This window comes from Pundamilia nyererei, unplaced genomic scaffold (assembly GCF_000239375.1).
Source record: "Pundamilia nyererei isolate P.nyererei 1_Seehausen unplaced genomic scaffold, PunNye1.0 scaffold00092, whole genome shotgun sequence".
Taxonomy (NCBI): domain Eukaryota; kingdom Metazoa; phylum Chordata; class Actinopteri; order Cichliformes; family Cichlidae; genus Pundamilia; species Pundamilia nyererei.
The window spans coordinates 2,232,085-2,256,373 of record NW_005187493.1 but is presented as its reverse complement, the minus strand read 5'-3'; the positions used below and the strand labels follow the sequence as shown (position 1 = coordinate 2,256,373).

At 41.9% G+C, this 24,289-nt stretch overlaps 3 protein-coding genes across 5 annotated transcripts; 2 read left to right on the top strand and 1 right to left on the bottom strand.

Annotated features, from left to right (window-relative positions):
• The first annotated feature begins 351 nt into the window (after positions 1–351).
• On the top strand, positions 352–5,261 carry tsfm (Ts translation elongation factor, mitochondrial). The gene is made up of 6 exons (XM_005739629.1): positions 352–545; positions 811–963; positions 1,066–1,194; positions 1,307–1,429; positions 2,769–2,850; positions 4,674–5,261. Exons 1-6 carry the CDS (start codon positions 498–500, stop codon positions 5,063–5,065), a joined length of 927 nt encoding a protein of 308 aa, XP_005739686.1. The 5' UTR covers positions 352–497; the 3' UTR covers positions 5,066–5,261.
• Positions 5,262–6,785: 1,524 nt separating this feature from the next.
• On the top strand, positions 6,786–11,324 carry myl6 (myosin, light chain 6, alkali, smooth muscle and non-muscle). Its single transcript, XM_005739628.2, has 6 exons — positions 6,786–7,016; positions 7,291–7,318; positions 8,238–8,381; positions 8,961–9,134; positions 9,297–9,374; positions 10,996–11,324. The coding sequence occupies exons 1-6, from the start codon at positions 7,014–7,016 to the stop codon at positions 11,022–11,024; spliced, it is 456 nt and encodes a 151-aa protein (XP_005739685.1). The 5' UTR covers positions 6,786–7,013; the 3' UTR covers positions 11,025–11,324.
• A 270-nt stretch (positions 11,325–11,594) lies between these two features.
• smarcc2 (SWI/SNF related BAF chromatin remodeling complex subunit C2) lies at positions 11,595–21,650 on the bottom strand. Of its 3 annotated transcripts, none has more exons than XM_005739627.2 (26): positions 21,504–21,650; positions 20,756–20,875; positions 20,573–20,658; positions 20,370–20,445; positions 19,885–19,977; positions 19,721–19,790; positions 19,565–19,634; positions 19,315–19,390; positions 18,602–18,846; positions 18,358–18,482; positions 18,188–18,241; positions 17,974–18,011; positions 17,755–17,885; positions 17,519–17,590; positions 17,320–17,433; positions 17,078–17,231; positions 16,882–16,998; positions 16,712–16,774; positions 16,339–16,597; positions 15,772–15,933; positions 15,584–15,645; positions 15,337–15,457; positions 15,084–15,247; positions 14,850–14,984; positions 14,359–14,727; positions 11,595–13,683 (listed from the first exon to the last, which is right to left on the bottom strand). In XM_005739627.2, the coding sequence occupies exons 1-26, from the start codon at positions 21,612–21,614 to the stop codon at positions 13,600–13,602; spliced, it is 3,171 nt and encodes a 1,056-aa protein (XP_005739684.1). In that variant the 5' UTR covers positions 21,615–21,650; the 3' UTR covers positions 11,595–13,599. The 3 variants fall into 3 exon arrangements, with proteins under 3 accessions (XP_005739684.1, XP_005739683.1, XP_013767972.1); XM_005739626.2 differs by having other exon boundaries at positions 11,596–13,683; positions 20,370–20,451; XM_013912518.1 differs by having other exon boundaries at positions 11,596–13,683; positions 14,364–14,727; positions 20,370–20,451.
• Between the last annotated feature and the right edge of the window lie 2,639 nt (positions 21,651–24,289).

The following is a 24,289-nucleotide window of genomic DNA, read 5'->3' as shown; positions in this document are numbered from 1 at the left end:
TGGAAACCACAGATATCATGGTTGATAACCGACTATTAGCTCTCTAATCAGTTAGTTTCTAATTCATTTAGTAAAAGTTGTCTGTCTTTACATTTACATTACTATGTGAAAAAGAACATTTAGGCCTGTGTTACATTCTATGGGATTGCTCTGTTTGCACATTTCAGAAACAATAAAAATATTGAACCCGCTGGTTTATTTTAACTCTTTTCACCATACTAATATATAATACATATACATGCTAATATGTATAATGCATAAACAATTAAGCATGGACAATATGTAGTTAATAGTAGGACTAGCTGGGGACGGTGGCCCCAAAATCTGCCCAAGGCTCCGCAAAACCTTGGGCTGGCTGCCCTCCAGTACTCTAGGTGGCGCAGAAGTGCAAGCAAATCACTTAAACACTTTTGTCCCTGGACGGCTTCCTTCCACAGCGTGGACGTCAATGACATTCTGAGCTTTCATAAGATTGCTCACTTCTGCTGGATGCGAAGATGTCCTTAACCTTTTTGTTCAGAACATTAACAAGAGATGTCGCAAAGGTAAGGGCATGATTGACGTTTAACTTTAAACTCGTGTTGTTTGTCTCGCTGAGTTAGCCTCCTGCGTTTGTGGGACATCTTCAGTGACTTAACTTTGCTAATTCATTCGCATTTCGTGCATTTCATAGCCACTTGATATCACAGCAGAAGCAAAATTTACTATAAATTTGTATTTACTGTGACCAATGGCATCGGATGGGTCCTCAAATACATAAATGTGGCTGCTTTGTTGAAGTTGTGGTGTGTGCTCCTCTGTGTCTCTAAGGTCAGTGTTGGTCAGCATGTGCAGTCTTTGCACACGGGATGTCAGCTGCTGGCAGCAGAGAAAGCCCTCCTCATGAAACTGCGGAAAAGCACCGGCTACACTTTTATTAACTGTAAGAAAGCCCTGGAGAAGTTTGATAATGACGTAGCACAGGTGAGGGCCTCTCGTAATCTGTCAGGTGCTGTTCGGCGTTGTTATGTCTTTGACACTAATGAGCTGTGGGACTGTTTTCAATGTAATTTGGCAAATGTTCAGGCAGAGACATGGCTGCATGAGCAGGCCCAGAAGGAGGGCTGGAGCAAAGCAAACAAGCTCGAAGGTCGCAAAGCCAAAGAGGGCCTGATCGGCGTGTTTGTGGGGGACAAAGCTGCGGTAATGGTTGAGGTAAGCCCACTGGTGCGGGGATTCATTAGCCATCTCCTCCTAGTTCTTCTCCTTTTTTCTTTTTCTCAACAACTTGGTCTTTTGTCTGTTTGTTTGTTTGTTTTTGATGCAGGTGAACTGTGAGACAGACTTTGTGGCACGCAATGAGAAGTTCCAGCAGCTGGTTAAGGATGTGACATTTGCCACCTTGGCCCACTTCAGAAATAAAACTCAAAGTCAGTCGGGATATGTAAAGGTAAGGATGCATGCTGAGGCCTGGGAGTAGAAATAAATGTTTATTTTATTTTAATTTCATAAATGTTAATGGAAACAGATCATTATTGTGTCACAACTTCACCTACCTCTAAGGTGCATGGAAGTCTAAACTAAAACATGATTTAGCATGTGGCCTTCAGACAAAACATAATAGAGTAGGTATGAACCAGAAAGAATGCACAGCAGTACATCAGCAACAAGGTACATCAACATGCACACCAACCAATGGGGCACCTACAGGGACGAGCATCGCAATTGGTCCTGCAGCTTCAGGCAAACATGCTGTGTACAGCCATGACCAAACACTGCTAGTTGTTCATTTAAATTGAATCTGGTGTTTTGAACATCCTGTTATGCCACACCAGTACTTGAACTCTTAAAACTGATTTGTGCAGCAACTTTTTGATACACCAGAGTTTTTAATGTGTCAGTGCTGACAGAGTAACACTTATGACGCGTGCCAGATGAGAATATATTGCAGCTTCCTTCAAGAATGCTTCTGGGAACCTGGGAAACGATGATGATGTTACCCATCTCCTTTATTAGATAGTTCTGTTTCCTCTTGACCAGGTCAACCTGAAGCTGCATAACTATATGTCCCACCAAAGGTGAAATGAAACGCACAGATTACAGAAATTATGGCAGTGCATGCTTTAACAGTGTTATCAGTCGTTCATTGGGTTTGGTAGGTTAAAAGTGCATTACTACTTCAGTGTTTTGGTTTTTTTTTTTTTTTTTTTTTTTTTACTACTTCAGTGTTGCATACTTTTTCTGTGGTCCAACCTTAAATCTTCAATCTAATCAAAATATGAGCTAAAATGTTGTATTTCCTTTAAGAACAATTGAATTTAAAAAAAAGAAAAAAAAAGGAAAAAAAAAAAAAGAAAATCAACCTTCACAGGCCTTTGGCTGTACATTTTTTATGCTACCCAGTTGTATGCAAAGTATTAGGCTAATGGATGACCCACCTGCCACTGGGACACCAACTTTAATACAAGAGCAGTAAATTAGCAGTAAATTTAAGTCAGAGTAATGAGTAATATTGTAAAGTAACCACATCCCATTACCAGTTTAAATTCCCTTTTTGTATAAATACATTTTATATAAATAGGTAACTGTACATACTTGTGAGTAATTTCAAACTAAATTTCTGTCATTACTGCGGCCCACCTGCAGAACCTTCATAGCCCACCAGGGGGCTCCCGCCAACACTTTGGGAATCACTGCTCTAGTCACTTAGACACTCCTGAAGAAACGCAAAACTACACATTAGCCTTGTTTAGCAGTCCTTACACTAACAAACTGGCTTTTCTTTCCAGAGTGTCCTGTCAAGCGATGACTTAAGCAAACTCAGCGTGGGTGAAGGAACTTCACTAGCTGATCAGGTGGCTCTCACTATAGGTCAGTACTTTGCCTAAGGGACACTGCTCATTGTAAAGCACTTTTCACACATGGGACATATAACACTGCAGTGTTAAAATTATGGTTTTCTGTTATTCTGGCATTTCACTTTCATGCTCACAGCTTAATAGAAATATAAGATGGAGAGAAATGTGGTGCACACTTAAAGTAAACTGCTCAAAAAATATGTTAAAAACACATCAGATCTGAATGGGGGGGATCATGTTGGATATCTATGTATCTATAAGGATGCCAAATTCTTTGATGGGAAGGAAAATTAGCAGCCTGCAGAGGGCTGAATTTAAAGGTGCCCTTGAAATCAAAGTGAAAACATTATGTGGCAGGCTAGTCTGTCTTACCAAAATTTTATTGCAGCAACTCAAACTGGTACTCACTAGTTTGAATGGCTCCCAGGTGCTTGTATTGCATGCCTGATAACGTGGGGACATGCTCCTAATTAGGAGTCCTGGGGGATCTCCTCCCAGATCTGGACCACAGCATCACTGAGCACCTGGACAGTCTGAGGTGCAGACTGGTGAGGTTGGATGGACCGAAACATAATGTCCTAGATGTGTTCTATCGAATTTAGATCAGGCGAGTGTGGGGGACGGTCAACTGTATCAAATCTTTCATCCTTCAGGAACTGTCTGCTAAGTCTCGCAACATGGCACCGGCCATTTTCATGCGCTTGGATGAACCCAGGATCCACTGCTCCAGTGTCGGGTCTGACAATGGGTCCAAGGATTTCAAGGATAGCTAATGGGAGTCAGGGTGGCATTCTCTAGCCTTTGTATACCATCACTGACCCACCACCAAACCAATCATGCTGAACAATGTTGCAGCCAGCATAATGTTCTCCATGGCTTCAACAGACCCTTTTGCATCCATCACACAAGTCTGTGCTCAGGGGGAACAGTTTCTAATCTTTGAAAAGTACAAGGTGCCAGTGGTGGACCTGCCAATTCTGGTATTGTTTGGCTAATGACAGTTGAGCTCCACAGTACTGGGCAGTGAGCATAGAGCCAGCTAGGGAACGTTGGGTTCTCAGGCCACCCTCATGAAGTCTGTCTCTGATTGCTCAGACACATTAACATTTACACCAGTGGCCTGCTGGAGGTCATTTTGTAGCTCTGGCAGTGCTCAAGTTCCTTCTTGCACAAAGGAGTGGAGACTGGTCCTGCTGATGGGTTAAAGGACCTTCTGCGGCCCTAGCCAACTCTCCCAGAGTAACTGCTTGTCTCCTGGAATCTCCTCCATGCTCTTGAGGCTGTGCTGCCACGCGGCGGTCCTTCTGGCAATGACGCATACGAGTGTACCATCATAGAGGAGCTAAACTACCTGTGTAACCTCCTAGGGTCCAGATATTGCCTCATATGACCATGTTAATTTAATGAACACCAAGCAGCTGAAACCGATTAACAACCCCCTCTGCTCTTGACTGACCAGATCAATAATATACTCTGATTAAAAAGTGTTCCTTTAACTTTTTGAGCAGTGTATGAAATATTGTAACTCTATACATTCAGACTTTGGCTGTTAAACTGATGCAGTAGGCTGGATGTTATTAGGCAGTTAAAGTTTTACAGAAAAGTTGCTAGGCTAGGTTGTTCATTCAAGTGTAAAGCTGACATGTTTAGATGCTGTCAGATTGTCAGGAAGGAGTGCACGCTGTTTTGGTTTGAAACAAAAAATGTAAATAAATAGAAATATAATCGGAACAAAATTTGAAATTGTCAAGTTTTTGAATTGTTGCTTAATAGCATGAAAATAAACAGTCTGTTGCAGCAGGCTTTGGTTTTATATCGGTGCCTCTTGCTCCTCAGGTCGCCTTGGTGAGAACATGTCTTTGAAGCGGGCAGTGACGGTGGGCATCCCTGCTGAGTGGAAAATTGGTTCATATGTACACGGCGGCATCAGCACCCAGACAGAGGTAGCCATGGGCCGTTATGGAGCCCTGGTCGTATTTCAGGGTGGAAAGGAAGGAGAGCAGGAAATGCTAGGTCGTAAACTGGGACAGCATATAGTGGGAGAGTCGCCTTTGTCTCTGGGTAACATGGATGACCTGCCCTGTGGCGAAAGTGAGACACGCCTGCTGCCTCAGACCTTCCTGGCAGACCCCAGCAGGACTGTGGCACAGTTCCTCAGAGGTCAGCAGGCTCGAGTGCTAGACTTTGTCCGATTTCAATGCGGCGAGACGACTGAAGACGCAGAATGAAGAGAGGGAAATTGTTCATCCAGCTGAATTTGACATGTCTTCATTTCATGTGTGAATATAATTCAGGTTTTTGTGTACTCTGTAAGACTGAGGCATCACAGTCACACAGCATCATGAATTTGAAAGAGTGTTCGCCCGCAAACACTGGTACCTGATGAAATGACCAATCCAACAATAAAATCTTTTTCCTGAAAAACCTGTCTTAGTATTTCATTTTATACACTATTCTGCATTTTAACACATAAATATACTTTTTTTTTTTTTTTTAATGAAAAGGTTTAGTGGTAATTATTTTCTTTATATATGACGAACCTCTTGCTTTGTAACCTAACTGAACTTACCATCCATCCATCTTCCGCTTATCTGGGGCCAGGTTGTGGGGGCAGCAGCCTAAGCAGAGAAGCCCAGACCTCTCTCTCTCCCCCAGCCACCTCCTCCAGCTTGTCCTGGGGAACACCATGGCATTCCTAGACCAGCCATGGGAGATTATCTCCAGCATGTCCTGGGTCTGCCCCAGGGCCTCCTCCTGATGGGACATGCCTGGAACACCTTACCCAGCAGCCATCCTTGTGAGATGCTCGAACCACCTCAAATGGCTCCTTTCAATGTGCAGGAGCAGTGGCTCTACTCTGAGCCCCTCCCGGATGGCTGAACTTGCTCTAAGGGAGAGGCCAGCCACCCTTCAGAGAAAGCTCATTTTCACCGCTTGTATCTGTGATCCCGTTCCTGACAAATTGCCCAACCTGTTATGCATCCTCATTGCAAAGAACAACATTTTTAGCAAAACCACTTTAAACCTTATCACTAAATTAGGTTAATTTATATAGTACCAAATCAAAACAACATTCATCTCAAGGTGCTTTATACTGCAAGTTAAAGCCAGTACAGTATTGTGGAGAAAACCCTAACAAACAACCCCCTTACGAGCAAGCACGTGAAGACGGTGGGAAGGAAGAACTCACTTTTGACAGGAATAAACACCTCAAGCAGAACCAGGCTGAGGGAGGGCAGCCAACTGCGACTGGTTGGGGATTGAGAGAAGAGAGAGTATCAGATGATGGGGCCAAACAGACTGAAGAAAATAAAAAAAATTTATGATATGCTTCAGTGAAGAAGTGCTCTGTGCACACAGTATATCAAATGCCTCATCAAAAACAAGCCTAGATCACCCTATAAATCATGTCAAAGTCATTTTATTGTGGTCCACATGCAGCCCACAATGATCTTAAGTGGGCTGCACCAGTAAAACGACATGATGAATTTGCAAAACTGGGGGGAAAAGCTCTGGCAGTTCAAAATATAAAGTTTTTATTAATTTACAGAAACGTTTACAGAGGTTCCTGTTAATAGAAAAAGCTATACATTCGTTAAGTGCTGTTGCTTCAATAAAAATAGAACTGAGGAATTTCACCAATTTGATAACCTATTGTCAGGGTAAGCAGATGCAATGTAGGCACAAAGCTGTCAAGCTGCCTGATTATTGGCTCTTCACTGAGCCCGGGATTAAAAAGCAGGCGGTGTTAGGTTAAGTCTAAAGGACAGCGTCATCTGTCACAGGTTTATACCATTAATGTGTGGCGATAGCAGGACTCAACGATGGGAATTCCCCGTTAAAAATATTCGATATTACAGCGTTCATGCAGTAGCTGTGCTTTACATTTGTGTGTTAATGTGTCGCATCTTATTTTTTCAGAAAACCGGAAGGGGGTGTGTAGCACGCGTGCAGGTTATGGCTCTGCAGCACCGTGCTGCACCACAAACGAGCTGCAACCCTGCAACTATGCGAGAAATGCAGCTGTTAAATGGAGGCATGTGATTGGCTGTTGCTGCCAAAGCAACGGTGACATCACCGGGGATGTACCACGCAGGAGCCGTTTGAGTCCTCGGAGCTCAGAGGAGGTCCAGCAGCTTGAGCCATCTGTCATCTAAACCCTCTAAAAAAATAAACATGGTAAGTCAAAGATTCCCGCAGAAAATTTTATGGAAATATCGGCATTTTGCTGTATTTATGGAAAATGATTTTACCATCTCATAATCCAGCCCAGGTAACGCTAAATGCGAATCTGCTAGCCTGCTTCACTCACTCGAGCCTTTAGCTCCGAGCCGTTTCTTGCCTGTAATTGATGGCATTGCGGGATTAAGTCATCTGTAAATCTCACTGAAGTCTCTGTCGTTTTGTCTCATCTAACTGTTTCTCCTCTCTCTCTGAACTGTGCCTCAACCAGTCCGACCTAACGGAGGACCAGATCATGGGTGAGTCTCATTATGAAAAGGTGTTAAAGGGGTTTATTATCCATAACATTCATCGGGTTAATGTAACCAGTACATATTTAGAAAGAAAAGAAGAAAGCTCTGACTTCTGGCCCTGTACTTGAGTAGGATCGCTGCAGGTAAATGAGAACTGCAATGTGAAAGTGAGCTAAATTTAACTCGCCTCACTGAATGGCATTCACTGTGGGAAACCTGAAGGCGCCTCACGACTCAAACTGGACAAGCGTTTAACTCTGAGTTCATCACTAGTGCTAACCTGCAAAACAGGACTTGGGTGAAACATGTTGATTTGTTTGCATGCTTGAGCTTTTTAAATGTGTGATATGCTAGCAGACACAATAACGACTCACATTTTTGTGGTGTAGGTGTGTCAAACGGCACTGAAACACAATTTACATTGTTTGCTATGGTACGTTTGCTTTGTAGTGTTTTTTTTTTTTGTTTTTTTTTTTAACAGAACAGAAATGCTTTTCATGCTTTTGTAATTTTGTGCTGCACACTGACCACTGACAGTGAGGAGAGGACTTGGTTTATGTGAAGCGTGCCAGTTTTTGATTCCAGTGGAAAAAACTACATTGTGTATTTTATAGTAATGAAATGCTGTGTATTATTTTTAGTGTAAGAGCACCATTGATTGCGAACAAGTATTTACAGCCGTGAGAATTTTATTGGCCCACTTGCTAACCTCTTGCTTTTTTGAAATGAAATGCACAGAAGCTGCTAGTGTTTACTGTCAAAACAACGTATGAAAAATCATGTTTTCCTTCCTACATACAGGGTATCAGTAAAGCTTTAGTGCACACGTCATTACCTGTGTCATGAAGGCCTGTCTGTAATTTTTGGGAACCTAACATGCTCTGCCGCTGAACTGGAGTTCTGCATTTGCTTTCCTTCTCACTAGAGTTTAAAGAGGCCTTCCTTTTGTTTGACCGGACGGGCGAGGGGAAGATCACCTACAGCCAGTGTGGCGATGTTATCAGAGCTCTGGGACAGAACCCGGTCAATGCTGAAGTACTCAAAGTCCTGGGAAACCCCAAGCTGGAAGGCTAGTGTCTGATTCACTACTCACAACAAAAGCAGATGACTATCACTGCAGCATTAGTTTGTTTTGGTTAAGAGTGTGGTCAGGTGTACAATTACAAGGTCTCGTTATAACCTCCGCAAAGTAGTACAGGTGATAAGTCACTGCTTAGTGGCTTACTTTGTCAGTGTAACTTGTAAGAGTCACATCTGAACTAAAACGCATGTCTGACTAAATTTACTGCTGTGTGCAAACTGAGTTTTGATCATAATAACAATGTGCACAAAACATTATTTATCTGATGCTACTGTTGGCTGTTCCCTTGCCCAAAGGGTCACCACAGCAGGTCCAAAGAAAGTGGCAGCAGAAAAAACATAGCTCTGCATGCAGATGAACAGGTTATTTGTGTCAGCCTTAAATATCATCTCCCACATCCATGTGACTGAACTCTGAATCATCACCATGAATGGGCAAGAAACAAAAGCCTCACAGAAAAACATCACAAAATTCTACTAAATTCAACCCAAAAACTCACATGATCTCAAACGTATTCACTTATTCACCTTCACCATTGAAGGCTCACTGTTGTTTGTCCCCCTGCAGAGATGAACACCAAGATGCTGGATTTTGAGCAGTTCCTGCCCATGTATCAGGCCATTGCTAAGAACAAGGACCAGTGCTCCTTTGACGACATTGTTGAAGGCCTGCGCGTCTTTGACAAGGAGGGAAATGGCACAGTGATGGGAGCTGAGCTGCGTCATGTCCTCACCACTTTAGGTAAGACCTGCAGAATACATGAAGTATTAGTCACGATCTATAAATCACAGTTGGCCTGCGTTCAAGTAGTTATCTGTGTAAAGGCTGTGCTTTCTGCTTCTTTCAAATGTCTATTTCTTAATTCTGTGCTTCAGTGCTAATATGTTCTTCTTTATCTTCTAGGTGAAAAGATGACAGAAGAAGAGGTGGAGACTCTTTTAGCGGGACATGAAGATGCCAATGGCTGCATTAACTACGAAGGTAGATCATTGTGCATAAAAACCTTCTTAACAACAAATAAGAATCTCCAAAAGTTTATTCTGTTCATCTGGCCGTAGCGTTTTCAGTGGGAGAAACGTTTCGTCACTCATCCAAGTGACTTATTCAGTGACAAATAACAAATAAGAACCAGTTTATATGAGGAAAAATAACACTACTGCCATTGATTTTTACCCCTGAGCTGTAAAAGGCTGATGGGGTATTGTCATTACCCCGCTGGGCAGGCAGGCGGCATGGACCAGTGGGGGAACTAGGGTGACACATCCCTCTTCAGTGAAGTATGTGGAAATCCCCTATGCATAAATGGAGTCAACAAAATGTCCACAAAAACACAATTATGGGGGGGCAGCTTTTAAGGACATAAAAGTTTCGCCCCTTGCGTGGACACCCAAGTTTGTGAATTCGGTAACTTAATAATAAGGCGACATAGAATTTTGAAATTATACCATCGGTTCATCAATTAAAAATCTTAGATGAAATCAAATCTCAAAGTCAAGTTCAAGTTTCAGTAGCTTTTGTAAATTTCTCACACGTAGCACAGGAGATCGTTTTACAGAGTGTTTGGTTTAGATGTGCTGTGGTGCCAGCTACACATATTTACCTGCTTTATTGTCACATAATCTTAGTGGGACTTTGCGCAGCCTTGTGTCAGGCTAAAAACTGCGTGATATTCATTTCATCAGAGTTGGACATTTGAGTTCTCAGTTGCAGCTTTGTTGGGTATTGCCTAGAATAGATTTCAGGCTGCATTGGATGAATGTAGGGCCGCTGTACACAGTGTTTTTCTGTCTACGGAGGCCCTGAGTCAAACACACTGCAACACTGAAATGCCAGCCGGCAGAATTGGGAAGAGGGGATGCACAAGTGAGAAGCTAGAAGTAAACTGCTAATGGTGTTATATGAATCATAAAAGACATTGCATATTCTGCATATTGTTAATGTCTCCCCAGACACAGTTCTGTCTTGTTTTGTGCACTTTTGCAGTGTTTTCTTAAGTTGCAGTGTTTGACCTCTGAGCCACTGTAGCTGTGCGACTGCCTCATGCTCACTGACTCCTGTCTCATCGCTTTTGTCCATCATATAATATCTGGTTGAACAGAGGGTAGTGAATTAACTTTTTTTTTTTTTTTGTTTTTTTTTTTGTTTTTTTGTTTTAATGAATTGTGATGTTAGTCTGTAGATATTGAGCACTGATGGTGTTCTCTGACCTTTAACCTTTCTCTCCTGCGGTGCTCCTCAGCCCCACCTAAATGTGGCCTGCATGTAGCATCCTTGCACACCTTAAGGCTGCTCCCATGTTTAACGCTAACGATTTTGAGAGGGGGGAAAAGGATTTCAGGGTGAACCAAGTGTAAACATGAGCTAAAATGCTGCAAACAGACACGAATTGTTTATTTTAATTTGTCTGCAGAACTCAAACATTTCTACCACACTTTTTTTTTCCTTCCCTAGCTGTTTGCCTTTTTTCATAAATCTAATTATTCTAAATAAATTCAGGCTTTTGATCCTATTTGCTGATATGGCTGGTTAGGAAATGGCTTATACCCGACTTTGTGTCTGTACTCTGAAATGCTGATTTTTTTCTCCATCACTCTCCACACAGAGCTCGTCCGGATGGTGCTGAGCGGTTGAGAACTTCCGAGGACCACTTCCAGATTATTTTCTCTGTTGTCTTGCCCTTCTATCCATGTCATCCCTTCCCCAATAAGTCTGTTTTGTTTCTGTGACATTTTTGTGCCTTTTCTGTCAAATGTGAAGAGACACTTTCACCTCAATTTCCAAACATTCACCTGCAGGCACAATCAGTAGTATTATCCCCCCGGATTGTTTAACTTTTGTCATCTTTATCTGTCTTGTCAGTTTTCTTGTGAATGGAAATAATAATGGGATTTCTGAAAGTTTGAAATAAAAATGCTGTTTTACAAAGTGTCATCAGGCCTGTGAGTCTGGTTAAAGTCGCATTACAAGCATGATGAAAAATATTTCACAATCATTTAAGTGGATATCAGATGATTTGTGTGTCGTGTCCTGAACTATATGAATTAGTGATGTTAGGTTTACACATTGAGCAAAAATAAAAATCAGTTGGAGATAATTGTCTGATTAGCTAATTAGATACATCTAAATAAAGAGCATCAGCCAGGCGATGCCTCCTCGAGGTCCACCAGGATATACTGTGCAGTCGTTCGTCATCAGATACTTTAAGTTAGTAAGTCAACAAACCACTCTGAACAATGTCTCCTCTTCACATCTTTATTTTTTCCCAAACATTTTGTAATTAAAACCAGTTTTGACATTTTTTTTAAATACAAACTGTCAGAATAACTGTCAGCACTAATGTGATGATTTACAGAGGAAACTTTTCTACTGTATAATAATCAATGGAACTGCTGCTACCTTCGGCATAGTGAAAAACATATAGAAACTGAACGGACACTTATTTCATATCACAAAATCCACACAATGTAATAATAACACAGATAAAAGAAGTCCATTTATGCTCACAACTGTGGTGAGGACTGCAATACTGGCTTGACGGACATCGACTGTAAAGTTTCACCATCTGACTGGATTATATTTCATGATACTGACATGATGTGCAGAACAACACGTGTTTCTTCTCGTAAGTTCTTCAAACAACAGATGGCACTGGAAAAAATTGTAAAAAAACAAAAAATAAAACTGAACGGTAACATGGTTTACAGATCCTAATGGCATGCGTTCACATACACACATGCTCACAGTCACATCTCAGACAGATCCGGCAGTCCTGTCCAAATCACACACAACTATGGAGAGGGTAAATATCAGTTACAAAGGTAATATACAGTTACAATGTTGACATATCAAAGAAAGAAGATGGCAAAAAAGAGTAAAAAATATATATAAATGTATAGGATACAAAGTGAGGATATTGTTGCAGATATTAAGGACACGATTCTCCATTGTCAACTGTTTAAGGTGCTCCCTTGTGTTTTTACAGCGTCAGCATTTCTTACATCTTTAAAGCGAAATGCACCAAGCTGCTTAAAAACATCCTCCTCACTCACCAAGAAACCACAATGAAACTCACTGAATAAATGTATGATAAACATGATTAGAAAAAACATTTTGGCTTAGCAGTTTACACAAAGTCCAAATCCAAATAAACGCGTGCGTGGTCGCTAACGGTATTAATCCCAGACTTTCTTTTCAAACAGAATTACATTCCTCACAAAAACCACAGCCTGGATGCTTCAAGTTCATTTGCACTTGCAAAACACAAAACGCCACGGTCACGTTTTTCTCTAAGTGCTGTTGAAATGTGGGAGGGAGTAACCTCCTATAACAAAAAGAGGCCTTTTCAAGACCTCAGGTTGTCATTACTTTCAAATAGTTCCCATATTATTATTAGAGTAACAAGAGAGGTGTTTGTAACAGAAAATCCAGTTTACAGTACACTTTTCCCAAACTGCATCCACTCTGCGTTAAATTTCAGTGTGGCATCTTTTGATTAGAATCGTCTTCATTCCTTTCAGACTTTATACGGGTTTTAGAAACATGACACAATTGAAAACAGAGAAAAAAAAATCATTTTCCCAATTAGCTTTCCAAAACTGTATTTAAGACAAGAAAGAGATCATATAAGTGCTCAAGTTCAATTTCATGGTTGCTTCAAGTCTTTCAATGCGACCTACAGAAACATATTAAAAGTGCTTTTGTCTTACATATATTTTAATTAGTACCTACAGTACGAGAGGGGAGGGGGACGCTAGAGAGCGTAGGAAGTACGAGACTTCACTAGCTGTGACAAACTGTTGCAGGAAAATAAATGCAACAATTTCCAAAACACTGAAAACATGAGATGAGTCTTTTCTCTTCTTCTCACTGAGTGCCAGCATGTTGATAAGACCATCTAAGCTTACCAGATCTCCTGGTGTCAAGCTTAAAATTCCAAAGTGAGACGCAGTCGAACACGCAGGATGAAAATCTATTTTCTTCATTAGTCGGTTCAATTTGAAAAAGGACTTCTTTTCTAACAGAGAGTCAAAGGCGGATTGATATTGGCGTTTCTTTTTCTTTCTCAAATCAATTGTCCTCTTGAAAACACACAAGCAAACAAAAAAAGAAATAGAAAATGTAAAATGAGTTCTATTCCTTCGGTTGATGACTTCTTCATTTTAGATAATACAGGCAGGATTCAAAGTGGTCAGAGTCATTCAGATTCTCAGGAAATTTGCTTTTTCTCACTGTGGAGGAGGGACCGGAGCTGAGGGGTGGAGTGTCTCTCCGGGGAGAGGGGCGGTGGGCTCTGTGAGGGGGCAAACAGGAGAAAAATGTTACGTACGATTTGTAACATAGTATCATTAATTTATTAAATTTAGTCATTTATATTCACAAAATGTGAATTATGCATAATATATTATAATCTATGATATAATCATGATATATTATAATAGTAGACTAGAGTCGTACTCCAAACAATACTATAACACTGATGTGTACTTGTGAAATAAAAGAATGATTGATCTTCTCCGTGTCAACCTTAGATTCTTCAATTCAGAAATAACTCAAGACTGTGTTGTTTGAAAGCTAGGTTTCAGAACATTATAAGTCGTCCCAAGTCATGTTGGCATGAAATGTTTGGTATTGTTTGATCATTTGCATCATGCCAACAGTATCTCACAATCAAGACAGTGAGAAGTCCTGTTTTAATGAGTGAACTCTGTTTCAGCTTTTTGGTCTTGGTTAATAACTTGTTGACAAAGATAAGATAAACTGCAGCTTTTAACTGTCGTTACTGCACCACTGCACAATTTCATGTATTTCACACACATTCATATTATTGAGTTTGCTTCAAGAATAAACATGTCTGTGAACATGTCCACAACTAATGAATGTAATAATTATAAATAAATATTACAACTACGGTGTACGAGGAACTGACAGCAAACGTAAATGTATCAACTACTATTAAAGCTGCTACCTCACCATGGAGTACAGATGTAGTGTTGGAGCTGGAGTGAGCAGCTGGGGTCTGACCCGGGGGACAAGGTGGCGAGGTGTGAGCGCTTGGTGGTGGCTGGGACTCGGGAGCTGGGGCTGAAGCGGCTGGTGGTGCTGGGCTGGGGGCTGGCTGTGGCGCTGGTGTGCTGGGAGCTTGCTGATTTGCGGTCAGGGCTTGAGGTGCCGGGGCCGCGGTGGCCTGAGTGGAGTGAGGGCCCCCTGCCTGGCTATGTTGCTGGTGCTGAATCTGCTGGAAGTGCTGCTGGCGAGCCCTCATCTCAGCGTATTTCAGCTGCTCCATGTGGAAGGACTGACGGTCAGCCAGCAGTTGCTGCCGCTGGTACTCCAACTGCTCAGAGACAGACAGACATGTCTATGATTTAGGAAAACAGCATACTATACGCACTGCATTGAATGTAACTTAAGAATTTTCTTATTTTAATGCTACATATCCTTAAATTCCCCACTCACAGCCTCCCGCTCTCTGTCCATGATGGTTTCCAGCTCCTCAAAGTGTCGCAGTTTAATCTCAAGCTTCTTCATTTGAGTTTCCACCAGCAGAGCCACCAGAGATTTGATCTTCCTCTCTTCCACTGCAGCCAAATGCTGTGAGGAGAAAGAAGAAGAAGATTAGAGAAAATAAAAACCAAAAAAAGCTGAAGATTGAAGATACGACAAGTATCACCTTGACTCAATGAATTTTACCTTGGCCTTGACAGCAGCAGCTGCTAGAGCGGAGGCAGCAGCAGTGGCCAGGTTCCCCTCTCCCACATCACGCTCCACCTTAGCTTTCCTTTCTCCTTCACTTTCCCCTTCCCTCTGTCCCTCCTCTGTTCCCTCTTTTCCATCCTTCTCCTTCTCCCCATCACCTATGAGAAACAAAAGTTTAATGTTTTTCACTGTTGACCAAAACCTTTATGTCTGCAACGTCTTATGAAGACAAAAAACCCTTTTGTACCCATCTCAGACTCTGTTTTGTCTGCCTCCCTCTCTCCTTCAGGTTCTCTTCCTCTTTCTTCTTCCTTCTTCCCATTCTCTGCCTGCTTTTCCTCTTCCTCATTCGCTCCATCTTTAGTCTCCTGTGTGGCAAAGTAAACAGCACAATATGATCCACAGAACTTTTACAGCAGATATATATATATATATATATATATATATGTTTATAAAATGACATTCTATTATGTTACAGTGAATTCTCATCATACCTTGGCCTCTCGTTTCTCCTCATTAGACTGGTTGTCACTCTTGCTTTCATCACTGCTTTCATCTGTAGAGAAGGCAAGCCACAACCTTTCAATGCGCTTTTTCTGACTACTCAACTTTTACAATCATTATTTTTAATTTTCTTTGTAGTGCAGCGTTCCAAAATTTATACTGTGTGCATTTATCCTACCAGGCCTCTCTCCCTCCTCCAGGCCGGTCCCTGCGATGCCACTGCCTTCCAGGCCATACAGAGGGTCCTGTCTGCCGCTGACCCTCGCTGCTTCCTCCACCCGCCGCACATGAGCCTCCACAAGCGCAGCTGGAACCTCCTCCTTCATACGCGAAAACTCCTCTGAGCAGGGAGCGATAAATCACAATTAATGATGTGAAGCAAAAACAAGGACACTGATGGATTAGTCACCTCTAGTAGATTGAAAATGAACAAAATCGTTGCCTGAACAAAAGCGGTCTTATGAATGGCATGTACAGACATTTGGAGCTTCAATGATACAGGATTTGGTCAAGTGTTGGAAAGGTGTTGTTTAACATTTAATGGTCTCACTGTAGAAAATTAAAATGTATTTTGCTGTCTTCATTTTTATCCTATTGGATTATTTACTGGTTGATGTTTTCAGTGCCCTGTTGCTTCCTCTTTTTCCCATTCAGGCACTTACTATTAGCTCAAACTGTAACAACACAAAGAGACCATTTTTGTTTTCTACAGAGTTGGGAAATTTCAAATGGAGTTACTTCTCACCCAGAGCAGACTTGGCTGCGGCCGAGGCCACACGTGGGTCGACTACAGAGGCGAGGAAGGCCACGGTGCTCATGACAGGGTTTCCTGCTTGGCTGAAAGGTACCGGCTGGTAGGCAAGTGGGCCCAGGGAAGAAGAGCTGTCCTCCAAGTACGGGTCTTCAATGGGCAACCGCAGGAAGTGCAGGATACACTCATCCTGCGTACGGCTGCCCACGTGTTCGGACACTTTGTTCCAGTCGTCCTTATACATTTCCAAACCCTGAGGGAAGTAAAACCTACATTTAGCTCCATCTTTCCATGATGACATTTCCTAGTGTGGTATTACAGTGGCTGCTTTTACACTCTCTGATCATGTTTAAAACACTGAGTGTACCTCAAGTAGTAGTAGTGTTTCTTGCTCTGTCCACTCCCTCATGGAGCTGGCTGCACTCTTGCTCTGCACACAAAACATCACCATCACCTTGTTAACACAATTAAACCACCGATATTATGGTGAGTAAACAGAAACTATTCATTCTGTTATCCACCCTCCTGGACTTGTACCTTTGCAGAGCTTGTCTTCTTGCTGTACATGTCGGTCCGCAGCCCAAAGTTTTGCAGATCTGCTGGCTTGTCCTTCACTTTGTCAGGGAATGACATCATCTGCTGGGTGGCAGGGGTCTACAGGGTCAAAAAGGAACATATGTAAAACAACGTTGAAGATGTGTGCGCACGTGTCCATGCGTGTGTGTATACAAACCTGAGCTGTCTTGGGCTGCAGGGGCACCAGGCTGGATGGAGTGTCTGCCAGGACGTGGAAGTGCGAGGTGGGAGGAGGACCCATGGGTGTGGGCCGGCTCTCAGAGTCCACCTGGTAGTTGATCAACCCCCACTGCTCCAGAAAGGCGTGGACTCTGTGGGGGGAGAAAATGTCTGGCGTATTTGTCGCAGGCAGTAAGTGATTTTGCAAACACTGGTTAGAAACACCTATCCTCCCCTTACCTCATGATTGCACACACATCTCCTGCCAGATTCCTACGGCAGGCAGTGGAGGTCAGGTACTCCTGAGGATTCAGTCTGTAGGTGTCAATCATGAAGTTCCTGTATGCTAGATAACTGAAACAAAGAGGCTTTTAAATATCTGACAGATAAACAAATTTAAATGATTGAGCACTGTGTTGTGCACTGATCAAACACTTACATCTCAGGCGTTTTGGATTTGTTCTTCCCATTGAAAAACTCTGGCAGGGCTCGGCGCTCAATGGCATGAACACTGGAAGAAAAACAGATGCAAGTATGCAACACAAATTTCCCTCACTCATGGACCCTTAAAACGTTCTAATACTACGTCGTGTGGCGCTGCTTTTCATTTCAACGAGTTCACTTTTCTTTTCCTCATTCTGTTCTCACATGGGAAAAAAGCATTTTTATTCTTACCTGTTATAGTCAAACCAGGCTGCGTAGCTCGGAATGATGATGTGATGGGTTTGCTCAGTCACATTGTCCTCGTGGAGGTCTGAGCCTTTCACTGGCTCGCCCTTCACACTCGGGGAGCCTTCCTCCTCTTCCTGTTGTTCATACAAACATACAGTTGGGCTCACCAACACAGAATTACAGCCATGATTTTGTCATATGTACTATTAATTGTTAAAGTACCTTTCCTGTTGTTTCCATGGACTCGTCTTCTTGCTCATCTGTTAAATCACACAAAAGAGACGCGTGCGTGAAAGGGTCAATAGATTAATCAGTGCTTTATTACTGGAAATTATTGATGAATAACAGCCGAACACAACAAGCCTTTGCCATTTTTGGTGAAGCATTTATTAAACTGGTTGGCGGTGGTTAAATATGATGTGTAGGTGAAGCTCACCCAAATCTGTCCCTCCTTTAACTGGGGTGGAATCAGAGTCCTTCTTGGTGTTATCTGCAGGGAGACAGAAGTGGCTTGATTATTATTTTAAAAGAGGACCCATTAATATCTATATATATGTCAATGTATATATATATATATATGATGTGTTTTCAAAATATCTTGTATACTTGTCTTTGCTGGGTTTCCCTCTTCAGATGCTGGAACAGGTGAAGCTTCATCCAAATCCTTGGACAGGTCCTCCTGTTCCTCCTCCCTCTGACCCCGTTTAGACTTGGTGTACGGTGTCGTTGGTCTGTTGACACGTACACAAAGGGAACATGTATTGCATTATTTTTCATAACCCTCTGTTTTTTTTCTCCAACAGGGAGTCGAAGAACATCATCATGCATCAGGACGTGACTCTTAACAAACCCTTTTTTGGTGTTCTTCTTCTTGCTCTCCTGAGGTGGTGGGGTTGGGGAGGGTGATGGCGAGCGCTTCCTCTTCTTGGCGCTGCCAGGTTTCTTGTCCCTCCGCTCGTCTGGTGTGGTCACCTCATCTGTCAGGGTCTTGGCGGAGATCCTCTTCCTCTTAGGACAGCCCTCTCCAACCTCATAGTCCTCCTCATTCATCCACTCGTTATACTGGTCCAGATCTAAAATCCACTTTGCATGGACCTGTAAATAAATAATAAATAAATGATAAATAAATAAACCAATTATTATCTGCCCAGAAGTGAAATATTTTCAGCAATCGTGTCAACCACCAGGATGGTAGAGGAGGAGGTGAAAGGAGGAAGACCTAAACTGAGTTATAATAAAGTTGTAATAAAGTTATAATAAAAGACTGAAACTCATGATATTAACCTCTGTTATTAAAGACTTCATTTTGCAGAAAAGAACAAGGACAAATTAAAATTCAAGCTGAAATCAAAAAGGTTTCCAAAAACATACAGATGTATCTGTAACATTTAAGTGCTGCACAGTGGACAAATAAAAAAAAAGATCCATGAATTTAAATACTGCAAGTATCATGTAGCATTAATAAAGCGGTCAAACACTTGATTAAACTCAGGGAGTATTAGAAAATCTGCTGTTTAAATTCATACAGACTGACACAGACAGAAAAAAAGCAACAACAAATACCTTCCTGGGCTTTTCTGGGGAGGGAGGATCTTCTACCGCAGCCTCAATTTCACTGGCTGCGATCCAGGTATCGTAACTAAACAGTGAAGGGAATGAGGTTAAAGCTCGCATTAGGTGGGAAAAGCACAAGTTTGGCCATGTAACACCACAGCAGGAGGGGTGATGTCAGCTTAACCTTCTAAAAACCAAAGATGTATTGAGAAAATAAGGCAAGTAGATAAAAGTGAGCTGCACAGTGCTCAGAACAAACCTGTCAGGAAAATATCCCCAGTGAAGCAGCACTTGTTTGTCTCTCTTCATCACAGGACGAACCCACTCCTCTGGACCAAGAAGATCGGACGATGTTAGCGCAAATCTGACTTGTGCAGTAAAACTTGTAACAATGCCTACCGAGACAAAACCTCACCTTCCTCCAGACTGGCAGGAATAGGCACAACAACGTGGGAGCTGGAGGCCTTGTCTTCGGTTACTGAGCCCTGCAACACAAGAAACATGAGTAGAACCATTTGAGTGTAAATTAAATCTGTCTGTAGTAAATGATCTGCCTGAAAGGCTCCTTTTAAAACACACCTGATGTCTTTTGATGATGTCTTTCAGTTTCCCCAGCAGCTTTGGCTCTATGTCAGGACTCAGGTAGATGACAGGCCTAGTCAGACAGTTGTTCTGGAGGAATTGGAGCAGATACATAACTTACACGACTACATTTGCGAGCACTGATTCAAATAATCAAGAAGAATCACAAAACAATACAATAATCTAAACTCAGTTCTGCCCAATATTAGTTTTGCTATAAGCTTATTGGTGCAGTCTTCTAGGATTTCTGTGGATGTCTTTCAGTACATCTATGTGTAATGATCAGGCAGCTTGATTCCCAGACTCTTTTGAAATTTAGCGTAACCAAAGGACACGGTGTTCACTTTGCTATCATTTAAATTTAATGCCTGCAGCAGGAAAAACCATCAAAAATTTACTCCTGTTAGATAAATTAATCAAAATATGGCCTGAAATTTTCTACTGTCCATTGACAACCATAAAAGCACTGCTGCAAAACTCACCTGCACTAAGGACTTCTCAATCGTCATGAACATCTCCACATTTCGGTCCATCCTCGACGGATTCTGGAAGTCAAACCTGCGCCTACCAGGAGTTTAGACTGGAGTTACACACGAAACGGCAACATAGCCAATATCCAACTGAGCACCGTAACTTAACAGCCACTAGCCCAGACGTCTAAACTCAGCTAGAAAGAAAGTCTTACCATCCTTGGTCACTTTTGAACTTGTAGGCTGCAGCCAGGATGTGGCAGAGAGCCCCTCCTGACTTAAAGTCCAAGAAGCATTTCATCTGCAGGGATACAACTCAACGCATTCAGAATAACAGCAGTTTAAATTAGGTATCTATTTTTGAATGTAACAGATATACAGATGTTTAAGACACGTACCGGCAGCTTGGTGAGCGGAGGGTTACTGACATGTCGACCGAACACCTCCTCCTGGAACTGGAGCAGCTGGACCACCAGACTGGACAGAGATTTGTTGGTGGGGGGCTCGGCCTGGATGTACTGTGCGCAAACACATGAAAATAAACTCAACTGTGCTGCTGGATGCCTTTATCAGATATCTCAAAGGGAGGAAATTTCCGTGAAAACTGCGACACGGATTGGTAAATGGGGAGGGGATGGAGTCACAAATATCGCTAACCTTTCATTTTTATCACTGTTTACTAAAAGTGTTTTTTTTTTTATTCGATTATTGTGTTTAAACACCAGCGCAGCGCTCAGTGTTATTCAACACCGGACATTGCTTCAGTCAGCGCGGCGCGCCACAGAGCCAACATCTGGATCCGAGCTGCCTCACCGTTAGCCCATTAGCTTACTAGCTAGCTAGCGGGCTGGCCGGCTAAAGTCACCCTTCAACAAAAATCCATCCTCTGAGGTCAGACTGTGTGCTTGTTTTAGATCGGTTTAACTACAACAGTGCTCAGAGAAGCTGCCGTTAGTGGCTGCATCTGATGCAGCTGTTGGCTCAGCATCCTTTTGTATCCCGGCTCGAGTGAATCAAACAGCTGGACGCTCAGCAGCACCCTCCCTCCTCTCTTTGTCACTGCCTCTGCCCAATAGGTAAGTGGCCATATTTCAACGTGAAAAATGGAAGGTCTGTCTGTAGGATAGCAAAACATGCGGTCGGTACCTTTTTGTAATTCTTTCCCAGCCAGACGCGGACATTATCAAACTGAGAAACGGTATCAGACGCTTCGAAATATTTTACATTCGGGCCGCCGTCTTTCTTCCGCACCGCCATCTTTGCCTGCAGACAACTAGTCGAAGTTGCCTGCCGCCCAGCGACCACAGCGCGAAACTGCAGCTCCCGGACAGCACAGAGACTGTAGTGACAACCAAAGTACAACAGGGGGCGCAGCGGTGTAGATAATGTTTTTTGTCCTTCAACAATACCATTATAAAAATGTTTATGCTACCCTCTCAGAACACACAGACAGACAGACAGTCAGCAATTAAATTGAGACCAATTAATAAGGAGACTTTAAAAAAAAATCATGTCCGGTAATGGATCATTTCGCAATTCGGCTGTCAGTGTTTGAAGGGAGTCTTACATAAGAGAGTCAGGTGGATCCTTAGGTCATCAAAAGCAAACTTCAGCAGATCTTTAAGTTATACTGAAGCCAGTCTATGTTTTTTTGTGTGTGAGTAAAAGCTCAACAAATGTGGAACACACTAATGAACAAATCCCCAGGCATATGTAAAATGTACAGGAGCTTGCAGAGTATTAATAAAAATCTTATTTAATAACCAGTATTAATAGTTAGTTTGATGCCTGTGCCTGTTTGTAAAATTCACCTTATGCATCCACTCTAGAAGGGATGAGGAGGCTCATTATGCCAAGGCCCTGAATGGGCTACAGGGTGAGTCTAAAGTAAAACACTTACCTGTAAATGTGTGTGGGGAAAAAATGATATGGCAGTGATTGGCCTCCTTAGCAGTTAAATAACCCCCTGCAACAGGATGTCAGTAAGAGTGCTCACGAGACACTCAAGAAAGAAGGCAGGCAAGTGGTATTTTTTTTAAAATCTTTTATTGAACTGTGAAAAATAAAAATGGAAAACGACAATTTCTGATTCAGTGCAACAAAAAGTGAGTAAATCCTGCTATTTGATGGTAATTCACATGAATCGGATATGTGTTTTATGCACTAAGTCAATGATTTTAACTTAAATCATGAAAGCACTTACATGTTTCCAGCAGGTGTCCGGTCTCTATTTAACCTCTAGTTTTCAGTGTCATCAGAATCAGAATACTTTAATAGTCCCTAAAGAAATGATGTATATCATGTGTTATGTGATTGTGGACAAATTAAATCAATTCCCCTCCTCAGCCTGGCGATAACTACAGGAAATGCGTTTGGAGGTGTTATCTTAACTTGGGGGTTAGGATCTCTCAATGGATTTTCAATTATCTATAAAAATAAAATTATTTTTACTTTGTCTGTTTGTTGTCCTTTTTTCATCTTTATGTGTGTTTAGTAGGACTTTAAGTTTTTTCTTTCAATCCTCCAAAAACTACTCAAATGAACAATCTCATATAAACTCACTGTGTGGTAAAACCGAGCAGTATTTTGTATGTACCGCATGAGGAGTCTGAACTGTGCAGTGCTTCATTTAAAAAGGTCATGTGGGGAAAAGGTGGTGAGCATTATCAGAATTTGAAAGTTCAAATTAGATTCCAGATTTGGTTCAGCTAAGTGCCAGAGTAGATATTTTTTCTGCTATTCCCTATTATGTTGAACACTTTGATATTTTCCTCTGGTCACCTTTTATGTCTTCTTATAAAGTACTTGTTTTAAATCAAAAATACACATGTAAATATGTGTTCAGTTAAATTGCTGCAGTAAAAGAACTAAAAATTGCACACATGTCACAAGTTTAATGTTGTATGGATACAAGACTCTTAATCACAGCATATTCAGTACGTATATATATGTGTGTGGATAGATAGATAGATATATACATATTAGGGGTGCAACGATACACAAAATTCACGGTTTGGTTCGGTTCGATACTTTGGTGTCACGGTTTGATATTTCTTCGATACAAAAAAATGTCCATGCCTTTTTAATTTGTCATTTATTAAAATTATAAATATAGATTTCAACTCAAAAGTACAGTTTTTAAATTTAATGTTGCTGAAACAACAAACTAATAATAATAAAAATAAATCTATCTGATCGAGAAATCACTCATCTTTGGAAAAGAGAGTTTATTACAGAGAAATGGCTCTTTCCAAAATAAAAGCTATACTATACGCTTCTTCTGGGCTATATTCTCAGCAGCATATTAAACATATCAGGTCCCCATAAGGAGAATCATGTGCTAACGGCTGTCTAAATGACTCGGCTAAAGTTTGTAGCATGCCTACTTGTTGTTTTTGTCTGCTTCCATTTGTCTTTGCACTAGGATGATGTCGGCGTAAATGTGCAGTCATATTCGTTGTGTTCCCACTAGTGCTGTCAGCGTTAATCTCGTTAAAATGACGTTAACGCCATAACGCGGAAAATCTCCGTTAACAAGTTACCGCAGATCGACCCGTGCGTGGGGCTGGACGGTGTCAACACGTTAACAAGCTAACTGCGCTAACGCACTAGTTCCCATCAATAGCGTTGCGTGGCACATCCGACATACTGTTTTACTTTTGTCCATGACGCGCTTACCTTCAGGGTCATATGTCACATGAAAACCAAGATAGTTCCAAACGCCAGATCTGAATGAGGGTGGGGGAGGTTCAATTTGGGGTAGCATTGAGGCAGTTGCCATGTTGCAACGAGCTTAGCTTCTGCCTTGCTAGCTTGTGCTGCGCTCAGTGGATCTGCGCTTGACAGTACAGCCTAGGCGGAGTAGTCGAACGCAGATCCACTGAGCGCTCAACACAGACAGCATCGTCAGAAGAAAAGTTGATAAAATAAAT

Coding starts and splice junctions, on each gene's coding strand:
- tsfm (XM_005739629.1), top strand. CDS start 498: ATGTCCTTAACCTTTTTGTTCAGAACATTAACAAGAGATGTCGCAAAG. Junction 546..810: donor TAACAAGAGATGTCGCAAAG/GTAAGGGCATGA, acceptor TGTGTCTCTAAG/GTCAGTGTTGGTCAGCATGT. Junction 2,851..4,673: donor TCAGGTGGCTCTCACTATAG/GTCAGTACTTTG, acceptor CTTGCTCCTCAG/GTCGCCTTGGTGAGAACATG.
- myl6 (XM_005739628.2), top strand. Junction 8,382..8,960: donor GGGAAACCCCAAGCTGGAAG/GCTAGTGTCTGA, acceptor GTCCCCCTGCAG/AGATGAACACCAAGATGCTG. Junction 9,375..10,995: donor TGGCTGCATTAACTACGAAG/GTAGATCATTGT, acceptor CTCTCCACACAG/AGCTCGTCCGGATGGTGCTG.
- smarcc2 (XM_005739626.2), bottom strand. CDS start 21,614: ATGGCGGTGCGGAAGAAAGACGGCGGCCCGAATGTAAAATATTTCGAA. Junction 16,999..17,077: donor TGCAGCCCAAGACAGCTCAG/GTTTGTATACAC, acceptor TTGACCCTGTAG/ACCCCTGCCACCCAGCAGAT. Junction 15,934..16,338: donor CGCAGCCAAGTCTGCTCTGG/GTGAGAAGTAAC, acceptor CTCCCTGCTCAG/AGGAGTTTTCGCGTATGAAG.